Here is a 21,068-nt window from a genome sequence, read left to right as displayed (position 1 = left end):
AGGGCCTTGGCCCAGGTCTGGCCTCATGCCTGAGATGCTGGTCTCCAGAGCCCACACCAGCAGCTCTGGGAGTCCCGCTGCCAGGCGTGCACAGGTGGAGCCGGCTGGACCAGGTGACCGCCCGGTGCCAAATTGGAGTTTTCTCAGGCCTCCATGCTGCTGCAGCATCTGTGAGGCGTCCAGGGTGGGGTGGTGACAAAGAAGTGGGCCCAAGACACCATGCCTGGCCAGTGTGGGCAAGGAACACATTCTGGCAGTGTCTTCAGGGTCCTCCAGCTCCGGGACAGGCAGGGTCCCTGGCCAGAGTCCCCGGGCTCTGACCCCACGAGCTCTCCAAGGGCCCTGCCTTTCCTTGCTTGGTTCCTCAGAGGGAAGTTGGGGGTGGCTTCTGGGAGGCCGTGCCTGCAATTTCTAGGGCTGCCACCAGAGGGTGGTAGCACAGGGCCCTGTGCAGTGCTCCTGAGTGTGGAACCGGAGCGGGTGTCTGACTCTGCCATGGCCTCACTTGTGTGCTTCAGCGGCTTTGGTGCCTGCGTATCCAGAGCCTGGTGTTTTCCCCCGCCCTAAGGAGGAAAAGCTACCCTCCCTGGCTGCCAGACCCTTTCCAGCACAAAGTCCTGAGAATGTGAAAAGAGCCAGGCTTGAAAAATGGCTCTTCTCGCTTTACACAAGCAGCCCCCATGCCCCAGCAGCCTCCTCAAGCTCTGATCCCATCTGGGCAGGGGGTCTTGTGTCCCCACACATCGCCAGGAGGTGTTCCTGCACCTGCGCCATCCCCTCACTGTCCCCGGAGCACGGCAGCTGTCTGCCCTCGGGTCCGAGGGCAAATGCCAGGGTAGCCCCTTCGGAGTGAGGTCTGGGGCTCAGGTGTGGGGAGGGTGGGCGGCCCTCTCGCTTAGTGGGAGGGGACTCACACAAGAATGGGCTTCCAGCCCCGAGCTCTGGAAAGGTAAATTGGGTCACTGGAGGGGCCGGAGTTCTGGCTGGGTGGCCACAGTTCCTACCCCACCAGCTGGGACTGAAGCTGACCTGCTGTGAGTTGAGATTGGCTCACCGAGGTCCCCAAGCTGCACCCAAGGTGGGCACTGCTGTTGTCCCCATTTTACAGAAGAGGGAAACTGAGGCCCGGGCAGTGGAGGGTCGCCTTCGGGCAGGGGTGAGTAGGGTGCTGGGACTTTGATCCAGGTCAGCCTGTCTTCAGCCTCAGAACAAGCTGGAGAATGAAAGCGTCGGTCACTGAGTGGGTCTTCACTCGGCGCGTTCATTCTGTGACTCCGCACTGAACGTTTGTGGAGGGGACGGTCCTAGCGACCATCCTATCCTGGGGAAATGGAGGCCCAGGGCTGGTTTGAGACTCAGCTTATTGCTCCGTGGCCCTGGAAAAGCCCTTTCCCATCTCCGGACTTCAGTCTCGCTACCTAGAAAAGAGTGGGGAGCGGTCTCCAACGGCGCTTCCGCCCCGACAGACTGCAGTGTTGGTTTGGGGGCTGGTGCCCTCGTGGGGGCTGAGCAGCAGCTGCCCCTCCCAACTTCCTGTTTACTGTGGCTGCAGAGCCTGTCCCTTCACTCAAAACCAGTGTGATCACCATGGCAACCGGCCCGTGTTTGTTCCAACAGGTGGGCAGAACCTGGTGCAAGACTGCAGAGGCAGGGGCATCGCTCCCAGACCCTGGCTCCAGACCCGCCAGCCCCTCAGGAGGGACGCTGCTGCAGAGGGGGCTCAGGGCCCAGGCCCCCTCCCCTGCTTCCGCCACCACGTCCCCGTCCCCGGCAGTCCCTGCATTTCCTGCAAGCTCCCTGCCCTCCCCCACCGGCCTGGCTGTGCTGGGTCAGGATCAGGCAGAGCCTGGGGCCGAGCGTCTGGAAGGAGAGCCCACCCAATGGTTCGGCTCCCCATCCTGCACAGACAGGTGCGGGGCGGGCATGGATGGGAGCGAGTTGGGATCCAGAAGTCAAAACCGTTGTTGGCAGACGGGCCCCTCCCTTTGAGGAGCTGTGTTCTGGAAACCTGTCTCGCCTTGGGCTGTCCTGGTGCCCTTCCGGGTGAAAACTCCAAAGTCTGACACCCCGCACCCCCCGTCCCCAAAGGGCTGCGAGTGTCCAGCTGTATTCGGCCAAGCGCAGTTGGGGCCGGGGCACTGCGCTCTTGGCAAGTCCGAGAGCCTCAGGACCCCCCAGGGCTGTGCTTAGCGCAGACTTCTCGAAGTGTGGTCCCCAGACCTGCGGCAGCAGACTGGAGCTGGGAAGTACAGGCACTGGCTGGCGCGGGGGCCGCGCCTGTGATCTCAGCGACTTAGGAGGCCGGGAAGGGGGACCCCTTGAGCCCGGGAGCCGGGAGATGGAGACCAGCCTGGGCAACATAGGGAGACCCCCATCTCCACAAAATAACCCCCCCCCCCAAAAAATAGCCTGCGGATGGTCCCAGCTACTGGGGAGGCTGAAGAGGGAGGATCGCTTGAGCTGGAGAGTTCGAGGCTGCAGTGAGCCGAGATGGCGCCACTGCACTCCATCCTGGTTGAGAGCTTTGAGAGCTTTTTTGAGACCCTGTCTCGAAAGAAGGGAAAAAATGCAGATCGCGCCCCCGCCCAGACTTTGGGAACCAGCGGGTTGGGGATGGGACCCATCAATGCCTTAACAAACCCTGCAGGAGACCGCGGGCCCGCTGGGGTTCCAGGTCACCGCGGCGGAGGGAGAGTGGGGAGCCGCCCGGCAGGGGCTGGCCGGATCCAGTTCAGACCCCAGGGGCTCCGGCCGGCTGTGACCCGACAAGCGCCAACTGGGCCCTCACCAGAGCCTCAGGGACGATCGCCCCACAGGCCGTCCGCGTGGGCGTGGGGCGTCCCGAGTGGATTCCTGCAGGACCCACCCCTGCTCCGAGAAGAGAGCGGCGGGGCCCTGGAGGAGTCCCTGAGCCAGGCCCTTCCAGAAAGCTCTGCGCCGCTGCCGGTCTTGGTGACTCTGGCTTCCCTGGGGTCCGCTGAGGAGACCCTGCCGACCAACCCCTCCCAGACCCCACGTGCCACGGGGAGGGCGCGCGCGGCCAGGCGGGGTCCCGAGGCACCCAAGCCCGCTCCCCGTCCCGCAGACACCTGAGTTGACTGAGTCCCGCACCCCGGGAGAGCGGGCTGCGGCGCGGCTCAAGGCACAAGGACCCCGGCCCGGCCCCCAAGCCGCAGTGGGCGCGGGGGGCGGGGCGAGCCCGGGGTCGTGGGCGGGGCGAGCGCGGTCAGGCCCCGCCCCGTCAGGCCCGGCCCTGCCCCCAGTAAGGCCCCGCCCCCGCAGCGCCGTCCTTCCCGCAGTTGCTCAGTCGTCGGCGCGCGCGGCTGGGAAGAGTCGCTGAGCCTCGGCGTTCCCGAGCTGGTGCCCGAGCGCGGCGCCCCAGGAGCCCCTCTCCCCGCGCCGGCCCACGGTGAGTGCCGCGGGCTGCAGCCGGTGCTTTTGGGCCGCCGTCGGGGCTCGGCCCCGCGCCCCCACCCGGACGGACCGACGGCCGCCGCCCCCTTGGCCCGGGTCCCCCAGGAGTCACGGGGGTGGCCTCCGAGGCGGGGGGTAGTGGGAAGGTCTCGACGCCCCCTCGGCCCTGGGGAAACTGAGGCCGCGCATGCTCGGAGGGGCGGGGTCTCGGGGGCATTTCTCTGAGCTCGCAGGAGCAGGTGCGGCGGTGGGGTCCGCACTGCGGAGCGGACGGGGATGGTATCGGGGCGCTGGCGACGGCCTCCCCCGCACTTGGGCCGCCAAGCGAGGCTTCGACCCCCGCGCCCGCCTCCCCAGGGGAGCAGACGGGCCCGGGGCCTCCCAGCACCCCTCCCGGGCGGGCTGCGCCCCCCCAGCGCCCTCGTCTCTTCCGTCCTCCCGCAGGTCCTCGTAGGGCCCTTTAGGCCCCCCGAAATCCTTGGGAGTGCAAAGTTGCCCCTCCTTCAGCCCCACTCCGCAAAGGGCTGTGGGCTCTTGGCCTGGGCCGGGGTCTCCTGGGGAGAAGTTTAAAATGACACACCAGGCCCGCCCCCAGACTCCCCCCGGACCGCCCCCCCCTCCAAGGGGAGAGACCCCCATAGAACTGAGGGTGCGGCTCCCGCGGGCGCCCGGAGCCCCAGGAAAGGGGGTGCCGCGAGGCGGGGCAGGGAGGGGGTCGGTGAGCAGAAGGAGGAGAGCGCTGCGCAGACACAGGAGAGGGGAGGAAGAAGGCGCCGCGGGCTCCCGTCTCCTGCGCTCCTGCTGGGTGCCAGCAGCTGGACCTTGGCAGCTGGTCTCAGACTTCAGGGAGCCTAAGGCCACCGGCAGCACTTGTTAGAATGCAGACTCCCGGGATTCGACTGGAATGAGACCCCGGGGAGCAGCGTTTGTAGCGGGCCCACCAGGTAACCTGCACCGGGGCGCTGCCATCAGCCGCGCAGGGGCCGTCTGGAGGAGTCAGTCAGACCAGGGAGAGATTCTCACGGGAAACCCCCAGGGCCTGGTGAAGGGGAGTCGGGGGCGCCGAGGGAGGAAGAACAGGGAAGCTGGAGAGAAGACCAAGAGGGCGGCTTGCAGAGCCAGCCTGGGGCGCAGACGTCCCGCCACCTCCCCTGACAGGCACACACCCAGGGCACCAACAGCCACCCCCCTGCCCCAAATGTGGTAAGAAGGGTGCCCCCAGCACGGTGAAGGCGTTTGTTCCCAGACATCCTGCATTGGGGAGAAAGGCTGACCCAGCCTCTGCTGTGCTGCCCCCAGACTCAGCTACCTCACTGTTCCCCCACCCCCAGCCCCCAAATGGCCTGGCAGGAGATGGCTTGGCTTCAGAGTCCCAGGTTCACATCTGGGCTGCCCTGGGCTGTGAAATGAGACATGCCATCCTCCTTGCAAAATATCATTCCCCATTCAGCCAGGGCCTGGGGGACAGCCAGGGAGCAAGGTGGGACGGGCAGGTGTGGCTCGGCCCCAGTGCCATAAGGCAGGAACTCCTTGGTAGTCCTCCCTCTGCTCACTGGACACATGGGAGTGTGGTCCTGGCCCGGGCATCAGGCATGAGCAGAGTCTGGGCTCATCCTGCGTCATGCTACTGTCCCAGGGTGAGAGCCTGGCAAGGAGTTACACCACATCTGGACCCACAGGAAAGACGGGGGTGCCCCTGCACCTGGCTCACTCCTGCCCCGTAAGTGCTGAGAGCCACCCAGGCAGTCAGTGCTTTCTGCACTGGTCACAGACACAGACAGATGCGTATGTCCACCATTCACAGCAGCTCTGGCCTCTGTGGCAGGTGGCTCCCAGGGCCCACGCAGTTGGGTGCAGCCAGGCTATCAGCTGCCCAGGCAGCCTGGGGTTTCTAGGGGAACCAAAGGGGCTTCTGCGCACCCAGGATGAGCCAAGTCTTTTGTACACCTGTGCCAAGACACCATTATTGCACCCATCCTAGCAACGGGCAGCAGGAGGGGCAGGAGCTGTGGTTGGGGTCAGGGTGGCTGGCCTAGCTGGTTGTCCCAGGAGCTTAGCACTGGGGACACCAGAGAGACCTGGATGACCGTCTCCGGCCCACTTGCTGGCTCTGGGACCTTGGATAGGCTCTCAGCCCTGCGCCTCTGTTTACCCATCTGAGATGCAGGGAGCAAAGGGCACCCCTCTCGGGCCGCTCTGGGGATGAGGAGGTGAGTGTGGAGAGAAAAATGCAGGGAGGGCACTGAGCCCCCTCTTTCTGCCTGGAACATCTTGTTCTCACAAAGACACCCCCTCCCCAACCCCGCAGCTCTGGCCACTTAGCTCCTGCGTCACGTTTGTCTCCAGGACTGCGAGCCCCCATCACCCCTGTCACACGCACATTGCGGCCGGCGGTTGCCCTGGCAACAGCTCCAGCAGCGGCTGCTCTGCTGGCTTCAGGGGGCTGCAGGGGGAGCAGCCTCTTCCACCCAGCAAGGGAGGGGAAGCGGGGTCTGCGACTCCCAGGTCCCTGGGGATTTCACGACTGGCTGTGGGGGTGACAGCTTCCAGAAGCATTGTACCCAGCCCGCTGAGCCCCCTGTCTTTTGGAGGGAGGCTCACAGGGGAAGGCACTGATAGGTTTGGAGTAAGGCCCCCCCAAGCGTTAACTCTCATAGGGTGGGAGCCGCAAACCCTCCTTCCTGTCCTCAGCTCTAGGGTCTGGTCCCATGAGAGCCTGCACCCAGGGCTTGGGAGCTTGCAGGGACCCTGGAATCAGGTTGAGATGTCCAGGAATGGTGTCTGAGCTAGTGTGGGTATAGATTGGGGCTGGTGACCCTGAACCACCACAGACACAGCAGGGGCCCGGGAGCTGGCTCTCCAAGGTCCATTTGGAACCCACCACTGGCACGGTGTGCCCGGGCCCCCATGCTGCCCACTGAGCTTATGAGTCTAGTGCAGCCAAGGGGAACTGGCCTGGGCATGCAGGGGAGGGGTGGGCTAGCCTGGCCCTCGCCGCCAACTGTCTGTGGGAGCCTGGGTGAGCAATAGAACCTGCTGAGTCTTCGTTTCCTCTCGTGTTACATGAGAATGACCATGCCCCCTGCAAGGGCCAGTGTGCCCAGCCCGGAGGCACCCTCCGCAGATGGAGAGAGCACTGGCAAGGGAAGGGGACCCAGATAGCAAGGCTAGGACCCCAGGGGGCTGGGGGAGTGCAGTGTCCTAGAAATCAGAGACCAGCAAGGCTGGGACAGGAGCCCAAGAGTGGATACCTCTCTTGTGGTGGGGCAGAGGTGGCCTGACTCTGGGACAGTTTTCATGGAGGGGGGAGGGGACCTCCCTGGGGCTGCTGGGGGGCCATGCAGGCAGAGGCAGTGCAGAGGTGGAGGGTCTGCATCTGTACCAGTGCGGAGGAAGAGGGTCTCAGGAGGCTGCGGTGTCTTAGCCATCATCCTGCCCCTGTTGAAGGGGTATGCAGGTCGGTACCACCCGGCCTTCCTCCCTGACACAGGTGGGCTCAGCGGCGGTGGCTCATGCCTGTAATCCCAGCACTTTGAGAGGACGAGGCAGGTGGATCACCTGAGGTCAGGAGTTCAAGACCAGCCTGGCCAACATGGTGACACCCCGTCTCTACTGAAAGTACAAAAAAATTAACCAGGCGTGGTGGTGGGCGTCTGTAATCCCAGCTACTGGGGAGGCTGAGGCAGGGAGAATCACTTGAACCTGGAGGTGGACGTTGCAGTGAGCTGAGATCGTGCCACTGCTCTCCAGCCTGGGCGACAGACTGAGACTGCATCTCAACAAAACAAAACAAAAAGTGGGTGGGGCCTTCCGGGCAGGGGTCTGCCTGAGCCCGGGCTCCAGGCCTCAGCAGAGGGCAGCTATGTCCCAGTGGTGACATCTGGGCTGCTGCTGCTGCTGCTACAAGCAGGAGGAGGCTGACAGGGTGGCTCGGTTGCCATAGCAACATGAGGGGAACTGACTCCAGATGGACTGGGAGGGAGCTGTAGCCCCCACGCCCGGCATTTTCCAGCGGGGCCCGGCTCACTTCATGTTTTCGTTTGTACCAGCTGTGGGGAGCAGGCCCTGCTTTGTGGAGGCACTGCCCCCCACCTTCCACTGTCCACCTCAGGTTTGCTGACCAGTTCCTGGGGTGAGCAGGGGGCACTGACCTCCACTGTGGTTGGTGAGCGAGGACGCCCAGGCCATCCCCTCCAGGGCCTCCTGGCCATGTGAGCACTGCCTGCCCCACCTGGGCATGAGTGCTGCAGCCCAGGCCACCGGCCCCTCCTCTGTCAAGGTGATGAAGACCCACAGGCCTTTCGTACCCAGGCTCCTCTGTGGTCCGGGATGTCAGGGTTCTGGCGAGTTTTTATCTCCTGCATAGGAGAGTTGGGTACCTGGCATCTGTCCTGGCCCCAGAGTGGGCACAGGGGCTGGGGGAGCCGAGCGCTGTGACCCAGATCTTGGTCCTCTTGGTGCAGCCCCAGGAGACAGGTGCCTCCCACTGTGCTGTCATGGGGAGGGGTGTTGGGGGGCGAGTGCAGCAACCACCTCCCTCTCCAGTGAGACCCCAGAAGCCCCCGGATGGACCCCCGGCTCCAGGTGGGCACCAGTCCCGCCTTCGATGGCATCCGCTACCTCTTCCCTGAAGCCGCTCTGTAGGGCACAGGGACTTAGCTGGTCACCCAGCAGGTGTGTGGACAGGAGCCCTCACAGCCTGGCCAGGTGCCCAGTGCCATCCAGGCTGTGGGTGAGCTCCCAGGCCTCTGCCCCACCTCTTCCCGCCCACCCCCCGCCTGCCGTGGCCTCTGTGGTGCACGGAGGATGGAGTGGATGACCTGAGGCTGCGGGCCGTGCTCTCTGCTGTAGGTCACCCACCATGTCGACCTTGCTGGACATTAAGAGCAGCGTGCTCAGGCAGGTGCAGGTGTGCCCGTCCTTCCGCCGCAGGACTGAGCAGGAACCAGGGAGTGCCAGCGCCGACCCACAGGAGCCTGCCATGGGGGCCTGGTGGGTGCCCAGGGCCCAGCCCCACACGCTCACAGGGTCATTCCCTACCAGACTTCACACACGGCCACCCTGGCCCCAGCCCACCGAGGTGCAAAGGAGGGCCTGCACTTAGCCGTGCCACACTGTGGAGGTCACATGGCCCTGTCTGCCCCTGGAGTTGAGGGTCCCAAGCAGGGGCCAGCGTGCTGAGAGCCGCGAGCTGACCCAGCCCTTCCTCCAGGAAACCTGGGGACGGCGTGGAGTTCTTTGCCCACATGCGCCTCATGCTGAAGAAGGGGGAAGGCAGACAGGGCCTGCCGTGCCCCGAGGTGAGGGTGCCGCCCCCAGGTCCCGGTACTGCAGCCCAGCACAGGGCTTCCCCCTCCTCTCTCTCCTTCCCCCTTGCCCCTGCCCTCGCTCCCACCTCCTGGGGCACCACTTGTCCTCCCAGCCGCAGGCCTAGGACTCTCCCTGTGATCAAGGCCCTCACCCTGGGCCCCACACACAGGTCCCCCTGCGCAGTGGCTCGCCAGCACCCCCGGAGCCTGTGGATCCCAGCCGTGGCCTGAGAGCCCTGGCCCCGGAGGAGGTAAAGGTGGGGGCCGGAACCAGGGGCAGTCGTCTGCAGTGGTCGCTCTCTCAGCCGTTTATAGGCAGATACTGTGTGCACAGGGTCTGGTGATGGTGGAGAGCAAGGGTGGGTGGGTGGGTGAGGAGCGGAGGGGCTCCCAGTGCAGGGCGGCAGAGGTGGGGCCTGGGCTTGGCAGGCAGGAGGGGCTGCTGAGGGCTGGGGGCCTGGGACGTGGCACTGTGGCCGCCCTTCCCCCACCTGCAGGTGGACATGCTCTACGAGGAGGCCCTGTACACAGTGCTTTACCGAGCGGGGACCATGGGCCCTGACCAGGTGGATGACGAGGAGGCACTGCTCAGCTACCTCCAGCAGGTCAGCCCACCCTGACCCCGACCTGGACCCCGACAGCTTCCCCACCTCAACCCCTTCCCCACCCACTGACACCATGATCACCCAAACAGCAGGATCTCCCCAATCCATGCACAACACACAGAGACGGCTGCAGGTACACAGACACACACGCACACGGCTGCAGGTGCACAACACACAGAGATGGCTGAGGGTGCACACAGATGCACGCACAGGCTGCAGGTGCACACAGACACACGCGCACAGGCTGCAGGTGCACCCCGAAGGACGCACCTGGCTTCCACCTGAGTGTGCTGTGAACTCCCCCGTCCCCTTGTGGCCCCCACTCCTGCGCATGCACTCGTGTGCCCCTCATCACGCTGACCATCTCCGGGCATGCCCGGGCCCCTTGGCACAAGCCCTCCGCCACTCCTTTCCAGGCTTCCCCCAACCCTGCACCCATGATACTGAGGTTGGGTGTCTGTGACTGGGGTTGAGCCTGAGGTCACAGCATGGTGGCAGCCTCGCTTCAGGGGTTGCCTAGGTCCTGCCAACCCACCCGCCCTCCACAGGTGTTTGGCACCAGCACCGAGGAGCACACCAAGGCCATTGAGCGAGTGAGGAAGGCCAAGGTGAGGCCGCCGCTGCCTGGGCAGACCCTGACCAGCATGTGCCTGTGTGGCGGGGGCACAGGGCAAGGCCCTGTCACCTCCATGCTAAGCAGGGTGTCTGGGGGGCAGCTCAGCCTCACCAGGCCTCCCACACCCCTCTGTCCACAGGCCCCCACGTATGCCCTGAAAGTCTCTGTCATGCGTGCCAAGAACCTTCTGGCCAAGGACCCCAATGGTGCGTGGGGACCCAGCAGACCTCGGCTGCACCCAGGCCTGGCAGCTATGGAGGGCAGAGGGCGTGGGGCTGGGGCTGAGGCGCCTACCGTTTCCAGGCTTCAGTGACCCGTACTGCATGCTGGGCATCCTGCCCGCCTCGGACGCCACGCAGGAGCCCCGTGTGCAGAAAGAGCAGCGCTTCAGCTTCCGCAAGGGCAGCAAGCGCAGCGGCCCCCTGCCCGCCAAGTGCATCCAGGTCACCGAGGTGAAGAGCAGCACCCTGAACCCCGTCTGGAAGGAGCACTTCCTCTTGTGAGGCCCTCGCCCATCTGGGTGTGGGAGGGGGGCTCTGCCTGGGGTCCAGAGTTGGGCTGTGCCTGGAGGGTGGTGGCTCGCAGCAGCTCCCGGTCTCTGTGGGGCCCTGTGCCCACTTTCCAGAGGAGAAAACTGAGGCCCAGAGATGGGCGTTGTGCCACCAGGGCCACACGGCTGGTGACACGTGGCGGGATCGGGATTTGGACTTGAACAGCCTGTCTGGAGAGCCGGAGCTTGTGGCCTGCTCCCTGCTGCTTCTGAACTCCCTGACCCCAGCCTGGGCAGAGCCTCGCTGGGGACCCTCATGGGCATCTCTCTGTTCTCCTTGTAGTGAGATTGAGGACGTGAGCACGGACCAGCTGCATCTGGACATCTGGTACAGGCCCCTGCGCCGTGCAGGGCGGGGGGAATGGGCACCTTTTGGGAGGGAGCAGGACGAACTCAGGGCTGGGCTGGGGGCTCCAGACAAGCCAGGTCCTCCCCTCTCCCCACCAGGGATCATGACGACGATGTGTCCCTGGTAGAAGCATGCAGGAAGCTGAACGAAGTCATCGGCCTGAAGGGCATGGGCAGGTATGACTGCTGGGACCTTTCTACCCCTCACCTGTGCCCTCAGCTTGGTCATGGGGACCAGCGGGCGGTGGCTCCCCAGGAGCCTCAGCGTGATGCCCACCACCGCGCTGGCCAGGTACTTCAAACAGATCGTCAAGTCAGCCCGTGCAAATGGGGCGGCAGGACCCACTGAGGACCACACCGATGACTTCCTGGGGTGCCTCAACATACCTGTCCGGGTGAGCAGGTGTGGGGTGGGGCTGGTGACGCTTAGGGAAGGCCTGGGGGGTGTCCCAGTCTTCAAGGGGCGGGGCATTGCCTAGAGGAGCTCCTGCTCTTGGGCCTCCGCTGAGTGCTCACCGTTGCCTGTCACCCTCGTTCCCGGGAGAATGGCAGCCCAGGCCATGTGGTCTCTCCAGGGTCTCACAGAGTCAGTGTGGAAGGAGGGGGGAGGAGTCTGGTGGACCTGACCCCCATGCTACCCCCAGGAGGTGCCTGTGGCTGGCGTCGACCGCTGGTTCAAGCTGGAGCCACGCTCCAGTGCCTCACGTGTGGAGGGAGACTGCCACCTGGTTCTCAAGCTGATCACTATGCAGGTGGGGAAAGTGGGCGTCTCCGTCCTCCACCCCCACCCTCGGGGCTGGGGCAGAGCTGGTGACCCGGGGGGCTCTGCGTTGCAGAGAGACACCGCCATGAGCCAGCGCGGGCGATCCGGCTTCCTGTCCCACCTGCTGCTGCTCAGCCATCTGCTGCGGTTCGAGCACCCAGCAGAGGAGGTAGTGGGTGCTCCTGGGATTGGGACAGCCCGGCAGGGGGCCTGAGGAGGGGATGTGGGGCTGTCCCGCCTCCACCCATGCCAGACCTCCTCCCCCAGCCCAACTCCAGCACCTGGCGAGGAGAGCTCAGCACACCAGCCGCCACCATCCTCTGCCTGCACGGAGCCCAGAGCAACCTGTCACCCTTGCAGCTGGCCGTGCTGTGAGTGGGTGGAGCTACGAGTGGGTGGGGAATGTGGGCGGGGCGTGGGTGGGTGGGGCATTGGGGACCATGCAGTGAGTGGCTGTGGTGGTCGGGAGGGTGGGGCAGGGAAAGGGGCGGTGCTATGAGTAGGTGAGGCAGCGCTGATTGGGTGGGCAGGGAAAGAGACGGTGCTATGAGTAGGTGGGGCAGCGAGAGGGGCGATGCTATGAGTATGTGGCAGCGCTAATTGGAGGGCAGGGAAAGGGGCGGTGCTATGAGTAGGCACGGCAGTGCTGATTGGGTGGGGCCGAGAAAGGGGTAGTGCTGTAGGTGGTGCTGAGTGGGCGTGGCAGGGGCGGGGTCCATATCCCTTGACCATGGGCTGGGCTCCGCAGGCACTGGCAGGTCAGCAGCCGCCACCATCAAACCTGCACGCTGGACTACAGCTACCTGCTGGGGCTGCTGGACGACATGCAGGCACACTGGGAGGAGGCGCCCTCACTGCCCCAGGAGCAGGTGGGTGCAGCCGGGGCCCTCTTGCCAGCCATGGCTAAGGGAGTGCTGGGGACTGGGGCCGCTGAGTGCCGGTCGGCAAGGAGCAGAGTCCTGCCCGCGTGGGGGTCACAGACAAACGGACAAACTGTATGACATGGGCGAGAGCCAGCGCTCTGCGGAAAGGAGACAGGAGACTCGTGGAAGTCACCTCGGGGGGCGGCCGTGACTTAGGACAGAGTTGGGGAGAGCCACTAAGGTGGCGCCCATCTGAGCGACAGGAGGGAGCGGCCCTTGCAGGACGGACGTGGGAACTGCAGGGGCACAGGCCCTGCGTGAGCTGCGTGGCTGGAAACCGAGGCTGGGACAGGCCGGCTGTGCCCGTGGAAGGTGCTTCTCAGGGCAGAGCTGCGCTGACCATGCGGGGGGAAGGGGGTTGCGGGCAGAGAAAGGGAGGGTGTTTCTCATCAGTGACCGGTCGGGGCTGCTGGCACTGAAGGGCCCTGTCCCCACAGGAGGAGAGCCTGGCTGATAGCTTTTCCGCCTTCTCTGAGTTCGGGCTGCAGCTGCTGCGCCAGCTCCGAGACTACTTCCCCGCCACCAACAGCACCGCTGTCTACCGCCTGGAGCTGCTGCTGAAGTGGGTGCAGCCCCGCGTGTTGGCGTGGGTGGGGGCGGCTGGCAGGGCAGGCCCCACGTCAGCGTGCTGCCCCCACCCAGGTGTCTGGGCAAGCTGCAGTTCTTCCAGCCCTCCTTTGAGATCTGCCCCTTCGAGACGGAGCTGAATATGGACGTTGCTGCGGCCCTGAAGGTGTGTTTCAAAGCCCATTGGGGGCCGGCCGCTAGGCCCTCCCCTTCCCTGCCCTGCCTTCCCATCCCCTGCACCTCTGCACCACGGTCTCGTGCCCACCTCTCCCTCTTCCCTGCAACCCCCCATGCTGACTTGGTGGTGTCTATTGCAGAGAGGCAACCGTGAGTGGTATGACAGGATCCTGAATGCCAGGAGTCCCCGAGAGCAGGTGCGGTTGTGGGGGACCCTGGCCATGAGGGGTGTGGGCAGTCAAGAGGTGGGTACAAGCTAGGCTTCCTTATAGCCAGGACCACAGCGCCTGCCTGGGCTGGTTGTGCTGGCCGACGCCATCTATGATGACCTTCAATCCTGCTACAGTGTCTATGCCAGCCTCTTCCACAGGTGGGCCTGGCCTCTCAGCGCTGTCCTGGGGCTGGGGTTGGTGCCAACAGAGCCTGCAGGGAGGGCACAGGTGGATGAGGTATGTCCCTTCCTCTGCAGCATCCTCAATGTGGACGTCTTCACCCTGACTTTCCGGCAGCTGGAGCGTCTGGTGAGCAGGGTCTCTGACCCCGGGTACCTGCCAGGCATGGGGAAGTGTGCAGAGGCCCTTGACTAGGAGGGGCCTGGGATTCCTCGCTGCAGGTGGCCTGATTCTGCTGTCCTGGACAGGTGGCTGAGGAGGCATGGGTGCTGACAGAGGAGCTGAGCCCCAAGATGACGCTGGAGGTGGCCTCGGGGCTCTTTGAGCTCTACCTGACCCTGGCTGACCTCCAGCGCTTCTGGGATAGCATCCCTGGCCGGTGGGTGCCCCGTCCCTATCTCTTGCAGACAGACTTTTGGATGAGGGCCTGCGGACCTGTGAGGGGGGCTCCCCTGGGGCTATTAGTCTGGAACGTGATGGTTAAGGCATCTGAGTCGGGGCCAAGCCCTGACCAGCCTCCCACTACAGGGACAGCCGCTCTCTGGCCCTGGCTGGCATCCACACCCCATTCCTGCCTGCCGTGAAGCTCTGGCTCCAAGTGCTGCGGGACCAGGCCAAGTGGAGGCTTCAGGGAGCCGTGAACGTGGATACAGTGAGAGCTGCCCTAGCCTGAAGACACTGGGGCTGGTCCAGGCCCCCAGCCTCCCCCGCAATGCCAGCATCGTCCACAACCCCAGCCTCCCCCACCTCCTCAGCCTCCCCCACCTCCCCAGCCTCCCTCACCTCCCCAGCCTCCCCACCTCCCCCGCCTCCCCAGCAACCCCAGCTTCCCCCACCTCCCCCCGCCTCCCCAGCAACCCCAGCTTCCCCCACCTCCCCTGCCTCCCCAGCCTCCCCCGCCTCCCCCACAACCCCAGCCTCCCCCACCTCCCCAGCAACCCCAGCCTCCCCTGTCTCCCCAGCTGGAACCTGTGGACCCCTCCTCCAGGCACAGCAGCTCTGCAGCCACTGCTGGTCTCTGCCTCAGTCACATCCAGGAGCTGTGGGTGCGCCTGGCGTGGCCTGACCCTGCCCAGGCTCAGGGGCTGGGCACCCAGCTTGGCCAGGTGTGTGGGTGGGCCCTGGGGGTGAGGGGAACAGGTAGGGGATGTGATGGGGCAAGGGAGGGTTCCATGGTTCCCCACCACCGCCCCCTCCTCAGGACATGTGTGAGGCCACCCTCTTCTACACGGAGCTGCTTCGGAAGAAGGTGGACACTCAGCCAGGGGCGGCCGGTGAAGCAGTGAGCGAGGCGGTGAGTGGCCAGCTGGGGAGGGAGTCCGCAGGTGGGGAGCCATCACCAGGCCCTGACCCATCGCCGCCTGGCCACACCTCCCCCAGCTCTGTGTGGTCCTCAACAACGTGGAGCTCGTGCGCAAGGCTGCTGGGCAGGCCCTGAAGGGGCTGGCATGGCCCGAGGGGGCCACGGGACTCGAGGGGGTGCTCCCGCGCCCCCTGCTCAGCTGCACACAGGCCCTGGACGATGATCTGCAGCGGGAGGCTCACACGGTGACAGCGCACCTGACCTCCAAGGTGGGTGGGGCCTGGAGACCGGGGCGTGGGCCAGTCCCTGGTGCCCCCTGCCCATGCTGAGCGCTACTCCTGCTCTCAGATGGTGGGCGACATCCGGAAGTACGTACAGCACATCAGCCTCTCACCCGACTCCATCCAGAACGATGAGGTGAGTGCTGGGGCGAGGGGCCGTGGAGGGGACTGTGTGTGCTGGGGGTAGGGCAGAGGTGTGGGGTCAGCCTGGCCTGAAAACCCCTGCCTGCAGGCTGTGGCCCCGCTCATGAAGTACCTGGATGACAAGCTGGCCCTGCTGAACTCCTCGCTGGTGAAGGGGAACCTGAGCAGGTGCGGGTGGGTGGGGTGGGATGGATTGGCCCGTGGTCACTGATGCCGCCCCGCGGGGTGCTGGAGGCCCTGTGGGAGCTGCTCCTCCAGGCCATCCTGCAGGTGGGGCCAGCGGGGCAGGTGAGGCTGGCCCGTGGTCACTGATGCCACCCTGCAGGGTGCTGGAGGCCCTGTGGGAGCTGCTCCTCCAGGCCATTCTACAGGCGCTGGGTGCAAACCGTGACGTCTCCGCTGATTTCTACAGTCGCTTCCACTTCACGCTGGAGGTAGAGCCCTGTGAAGGAACCCTTCCCGCCAGCCCCCGCCGCAGGGCTGCTCTGATCCCTCCCTTTATCCCCACGGGCTCAGCAGCCACTCCAGGGCTGTCCACGGCGCCGCCTCCTGTGAATGCTGAGGTGTGACCTCTGGTGACGGCCTTTCCCCAGCTTTCCTGGGAGCTTCCGATGCCCCCCAGGGTGTGAGAAAGGGCTCTGCCCTGGACTGCTGAGCCCCCAGGGCTGCCTGGGCTCCTTTGTGCTGGGGGTCTCCCCCTGTCCCCAGCACAAGCCAGGCTCCCTGACACCTTCGCCTTCTTTCCTTGCTCCAGGCCCTGGTCAGTTTTTTCCACGCAGAGGGTCAGGGTTTACCCCTGGAGAGCCTGAGGGATGGAAGCTATAAGGTGAGGCGGAACCCTCTGTGGGGCAGGGGCGTGGGTGAGGGGACCGAGTTCAAACTGCAGCCCCGCACAGGCTGTGTTCTTTTTTTTTTTTTTTTTTTTTTTTTTTTTTTTTTTGAGGCGGAGTCTCGCTCTGTCGCCCGGACTGGAGTGCAGTGGCCAGATCTCAGCTCACTGCAAGCTCCGCCTCCCGAGTTTACGCCATTCTCCTGCCTCAGCCTCCCGAGTAGCTGGGACTACAGGCGCCCGCCACTTCGCCCGGCTAGTTTTTTGTATTTTTAGTAGAGACGGGGTTTCACCGTGTTAGCCAGGATGGTCTCGATCTCCTGACCTGGTGATCCGCCCGTCTCGGCCTCCCAAAGTGCTGGGATTACAGGCTTGAGCCACCGCGCCCGGCCCAGGCTGTGTTCTTGAGCATGAGGTGGCCCCACAGGCAGTCAGGCCTCCCAAGTGCCAGCACTGGCCACTAGCACCCAGGGGCCCCCTCCTGATGCGCTTCCCCTGCAGAGGCTGAAGGAGGAGCTGCGGCTGCACAAATGTTCCACCCGTGAGTGCATTGAGCAGTTCTACCTGGACAAGCTCAAACAGGTAGGGAGGTGCCAGGGACAGGGTGCTGCCCCTGAGGCTCCCCGAACCCAGCTGTGCTCACCCGCCTTTCTGCAGAGGACCCTGGAACAGAACCGGTTTGGACGCCTGAGCGTCCGCTGCCATTATGAGGCGGCTGAGCAGCGGCTGGCTGTGGAGGTGCTGCACGCCGCCGACCTGCTCCCCCTGGATGCCAACGGTGAGCTGCAGCGGGGACGGGTTGGGTGATGGTGGGATGGGGACGGGGGGCTCATGACTATGCTCCTGCAGGCCTAAGCGACCCCTTTGTGATCGTGGAGCTGGGCCCACCGCATCTCTTCCCACTGGTCCGCAGCCAGAGGACTCAGGTGAAGACCCGGACGCTGCACCCTGTATACGACGAGCTCTTCTACTTGTGAGTGTCCCAAGCCCCAGCCCCGGGCTCCAGGCTGCGGGAGTGAGACTCCCCTGACTGGCCTCTGTCTGCAGCTCCGTGCCTGCCGAGGCATGCCGCCGCCGTGGGGCCTGTGTGCTGTTCACCGTCATGGACCACGACTGGCTGTCCACCAACGACTTCGCTGGGGAGGCGGCCCTCAGCCTAGGGGGCGTCAGTGGTGTCGCTCGGCCCCAGGTGGGCGGGGGTGCAAGGGCTGGGCAGCCTGTCACCCTGCACCTGTGCCGGCCCAGAGCCCAGGGTGAGTGAGCATCCGGGTGGGGGGAGGGGCAGCGGCCTGTCGCCGGCGGCTCCCACACATCTGCCCACGCCCGTGTGCAGTGAGGTCTGTGCTGAGGATGCTGGAAGGCCGCACGAGCAAGGAGGCGCAGGAGTTCGTGAAGAAACTCAAGGAGCTGGCGAAGTGCATGGAGGCGGACCCCTGAGTCCGTCAGCTGCCGACCCCGGCCCTGGCCCCCACGCCGAGTTCCCTGAAGCATCTTCCAGTTCACTGTGGCCAGCTTTGTGCAGCCAGGGCCCACGGCGCCCCTCCTGTGCTGTGACGTGTGTGTCCTGCCCGGCCCCGTGGCTCCCATTGCCCTGGCCGTGTCCGTTTGGTGTGTGCTGTGAACCCCTCCACCTAACCCCACATCTGGGTGGCCAACTTGGCAGGACCTGGCCAGAAGCTGCCTGGGACACAGTGCAGGCCACAGTGGGCTTGGCCACCAGGTGCGCTTCCCTGCCCGCTTCCTTGGGCTCCCCGGCCCTGGGTGGGCAGTGGGCAGCTGGTCTCCGGGGACTCAGTGAGTGGCTGTGCTCCCTGCACGACACGCAATGTGCAGAGGCATTTTTGGTAGTCACAGCTGGGGAGGGCAGAGGGTGCCACTGGCACCACTGGGTGGAGCTTCCAGAGCCTCCACTCACAGAGGGATGCAGAGGGCAGGTGAGTCAAGAACCGCACAGGTCGCCAGTCCCCACAGGCTCCCACGCCAGGGACGTCACCCAAGACTGGTGGTCAGTGTGAAGGGCTCCATGCCAACTGGCAGGGTGTCCTTCACGCACATATCCGTGGCCAACCGAGACCTGCTCCACAGCCCCTCCAGGCAGAGCCAAGAGTTCGCCCCAACCCTTCCCCAGGCCCAGTGTGAAAAACAGAGACTCACACGGGGCTTCCTGGCCTGCAGCTTCATTGCGAGAGCGCTGAGGCAGAATGCAGAGCACAGCTGTGCTGGAAGTGCAGAGAGAACCTGGACAGCTCAGTCCTGCCAGCAGCCACGAGGAGCCAAGACTGCCAGGCCCATCTATGTCCCTCGTGTCTCTAGATTTTCTCGTTACCCAGCCTCAAATATATATTTATGTGTCTGCAACCCTCAGTCTCTCTGCCGCTTCTTGATTCCTTTCCAAACCTCGGCCGGGGCCCTGGCTTCAGCCCCCTGTCCCTGAGTCTGCTCCTCTTCAGGGCAGCTGCTGCTGGTTCCTCCATGCTCGGCGCCAGGTCCTGGGTCCTCAGACGCATCACTGTCATCAGTGTCCGAGGGCAGCCTGGGAGGGAAGGGGAGCACGTTCCCAAATGACATCCTCCCTGGCTAGCTGGAGGCAACCTCATCCACAAAAAGCCCCAAGCCCAGGACAGATTCATCTCCATGTACTCTCCAAACCCAAACCTCTCCAGTGGGATGTCCACTTCAGGTTTTCTAGTCAGACCATCGGGGTGTTGTTTACGACACCACTCCCAGGCAGCAGGAGGGGCTCAGGCCAGAGGTAGAGGAGAGCCCTGGGTCTGAGTGATCATGAAATTAAGAAGCCCAAGGACCTACCGGGTGCTGGGCACAGGCCTGTTGGGGTTTCCAGACTCTCTCCCTGAATCCACATCGAAGGGATCTGAGCCGAGAGAGGAAAGTGGTCTCTAAATGAGCTCAGAGCAGGACCAGGCCTCCCACCACCCAGGCTTTGGAGGGCCTTGGCTCCCAGCCCCGCCAGGGCTCACCAATCTCCTCCTCCTGGGGGCTGTCCTTGGCACTGGCTAAGAACTCCTGTTCTGCCTGCAGCACCTCCTCCGGGCCGCCGCAGGCCGCGTACTTGTCCAGGAGCTGGCGGTTCAGGTCCAAGAAGCCCTTGCCCCATTTAAACTTCCGCAGCAAAATGACAGCGAGGTCCGGAAAGCCTGATGATGTGACAAACAGGAAACCCAAAGCAGTAAACGGTCCCCTCGAGTGTGTCCTGATCACCTGCTGCCGGATGGCTCTCCCACGTAACTGCAGGGTCCTCACCAAACAGCAGCTCACAGTCCTGAGAGCCCGTGCTGCCCCCAGCCCCAGCCTGCACCTCCCCTGCTACAGTCCACACCTCTGCAACCGACCGAGTCCCCCTCCCTGTTGTGAAACGCAAACATTCCCACCCAGACTGCCCCATGCCTCATCTGGGCTTCTTTAGATCAGCAATTCAGTGAGGAGGACATGGAGGATAAGCAGGATTCTCGGGGCTGTGCTGCCGTGATAATGAATGGCACCCCACACGCTGGCCTCTGTACAGCAGCGATCCCATTACGCCTCCACTGCAACTCCACAGGCCGAAAACCTGAAGTGACAGTCGGGGCTGAAACCCTGGTCTGTCTGAACTGCTTCCCTGTCCGTCCCTTATGCTCCTCCAGGGGTCTGTCGGCAGGAAACACCATGCTGGGAGTACAGCAGGAACACCAGGTTGCCTGGTCACGCTGTTGTGGAGCCCCTGGACTCACCTACGATGCAGAAGGTGGCAGCAAAAGCTTCTACACAGGAAAGTTTGCACGGCCGGCCATAGTTCACGGGGTTGGCAGCCACCAGGTACGGCAGCAGGCGCAAGTGGCTACCTCGCATCTTCCCAAACGGCGTCTCGTCCAGCCTGGCCCAGGAGCAGTCGATGACGGCGACCCCAGACTGAGCCACCAGCTGTCTGCCAGGGACAGCATGGGGTAAGTTCAGCAGCCAGTACGACCCAAAGTGAAGCATGTCCCTGGAGAATTGCTTCGCTAGGGATTCAGGGACATCATTCCGCCATCCCCAAACATCCTCAAACGGACTTCATGAGCAAGCTTTTGAGGCAGCTGTTTGGGGTACCTAGAGCATGAGTTTATTCACTCAAAAAACGTTTATTATCCCCAAACCTCCTTTATCCTAGGCTTTGCGCTATGCAAAGGAGGCAAACTAGACAGACGTTCCCTGCCCACGTGGGTGTGGGTGTGACATACAAGTCCCACTAAGCGATCCCTGAAAGGAACCACGCGCTGGAAATGAAGACGAGCTAGGGGAGGCCTCCCGCGCCTACCTGTCTGCGGGGGACACGTACTGCTTGCCCACGGGGCTGAGCACCAGACCGCCGAACCTGTGGCCCAGGCGCAGGCAGCGCACCAGCCCCAGGCGGGCCAGCTTGCGGCCGGTGCAGCGCCGGGGGTCGCAGTGGCCCAACTCCCACATGGCCAGCGTGCAGGGCAGGGCCGCCGGGCCCGGGCCGCCCTCGCCCTCAGCCGCCCCTGGCTCCACGGAAGCTGCACGAGAGAGAGAAGGGCACTCGGCCTCAGCGTGGGACCCCCGGGCAGGCCCTCGAACCCCGACCCGCTCTCCCCATCACGCCTCGCTCACCTTGCAGCGCGGCGCCGACCTCCTCGGCGAAAGCCTCCAGGGAGCGGGTCGGGAGGTGCCGAGGGCGGCCGCCTTCCGCCCCCGGCCCGCGCGATGCCCTCCTGCGGCCCATGGCGCGGATCTGGGGTGCCGGGTACTCCCCACCCCACGGGTACGCCCCTCAGCCTCTGGACGGGCCGTGCGGCTGCCTGCGCATGCGCCGGGCTCCACTTCCGGTTCCCGCGGTCACGTGACCGTCA

General features: G+C 64.6%; 2 protein-coding genes across 10 annotated transcripts; one reads left to right on the top strand and one right to left on the bottom strand.

Annotated features, from left to right (window-relative positions):
- Window positions 1–3,267: 3,267 nt before the first annotated feature.
- On the top strand, window positions 3,268–18,585 carry BAIAP3 (BAI1 associated protein 3). 9 transcript variants are annotated; one of them, XR_004055317.1, is made up of 35 exons: window positions 3,268–3,409; window positions 8,266–8,406; window positions 8,627–8,714; window positions 8,894–8,974; window positions 9,221–9,328; window positions 9,877–9,936; window positions 10,084–10,150; window positions 10,248–10,443; window positions 10,778–10,822; window positions 10,942–11,019; window positions 11,135–11,237; window positions 11,487–11,594; window positions 11,679–11,774; window positions 11,873–11,976; window positions 12,354–12,474; window positions 12,966–13,090; window positions 13,171–13,261; window positions 13,413–13,469; window positions 13,545–13,642; window positions 13,742–13,793; window positions 13,913–14,043; window positions 14,193–14,316; window positions 14,627–14,770; window positions 14,866–14,958; window positions 15,045–15,236; window positions 15,316–15,384; window positions 15,481–15,560; window positions 15,718–15,955; window positions 16,147–16,218; window positions 16,723–16,803; window positions 16,879–16,999; window positions 17,071–17,194; window positions 17,269–17,474; window positions 17,555–17,941; window positions 18,307–18,585. XR_004055317.1 is itself a non-coding variant. In XM_030924319.1 (34 exons), exons 2-34 carry the CDS (start codon window positions 8,276–8,278, stop codon window positions 17,656–17,658), a joined length of 3,501 nt encoding a protein of 1,166 aa, XP_030780179.1. In that variant the 5' UTR covers window positions 3,268–3,409; window positions 8,266–8,275; the 3' UTR covers window positions 17,659–18,585. The 9 variants fall into 9 exon arrangements, 5 of the variants coding, with proteins under 5 accessions (XP_030780179.1, XP_030780180.1, XP_030780178.1 ...); XR_004055318.1 differs by having other exon boundaries at window positions 18,397–18,519; XM_030924319.1 differs by having other exon boundaries at window positions 15,805–15,955; window positions 17,555–18,585.
- Window positions 18,387–21,046, bottom strand: TSR3 (TSR3 ribosome maturation factor). The gene is made up of 6 exons (XM_010387808.2): window positions 20,830–21,046; window positions 20,516–20,735; window positions 19,950–20,143; window positions 19,200–19,376; window positions 19,030–19,093; window positions 18,387–18,754 (listed from the first exon to the last, which is right to left on the bottom strand). The coding sequence occupies exons 1-6, from the start codon at window positions 20,939–20,941 to the stop codon at window positions 18,583–18,585; spliced, it is 939 nt and encodes a 312-aa protein (XP_010386110.1). The 5' UTR covers window positions 20,942–21,046; the 3' UTR covers window positions 18,387–18,582.
- Window positions 21,047–21,068: the final 22 nt, after the last annotated feature.

Source organism: Rhinopithecus roxellana, chromosome 20, assembly GCF_007565055.1.
Source record: "Rhinopithecus roxellana isolate Shanxi Qingling chromosome 20, ASM756505v1, whole genome shotgun sequence".
Lineage (NCBI taxonomy): Eukaryota > Metazoa > Chordata > Mammalia > Primates > Cercopithecidae > Rhinopithecus > Rhinopithecus roxellana.
This window is presented reverse-complemented; position numbering and strand designations above follow the sequence as displayed.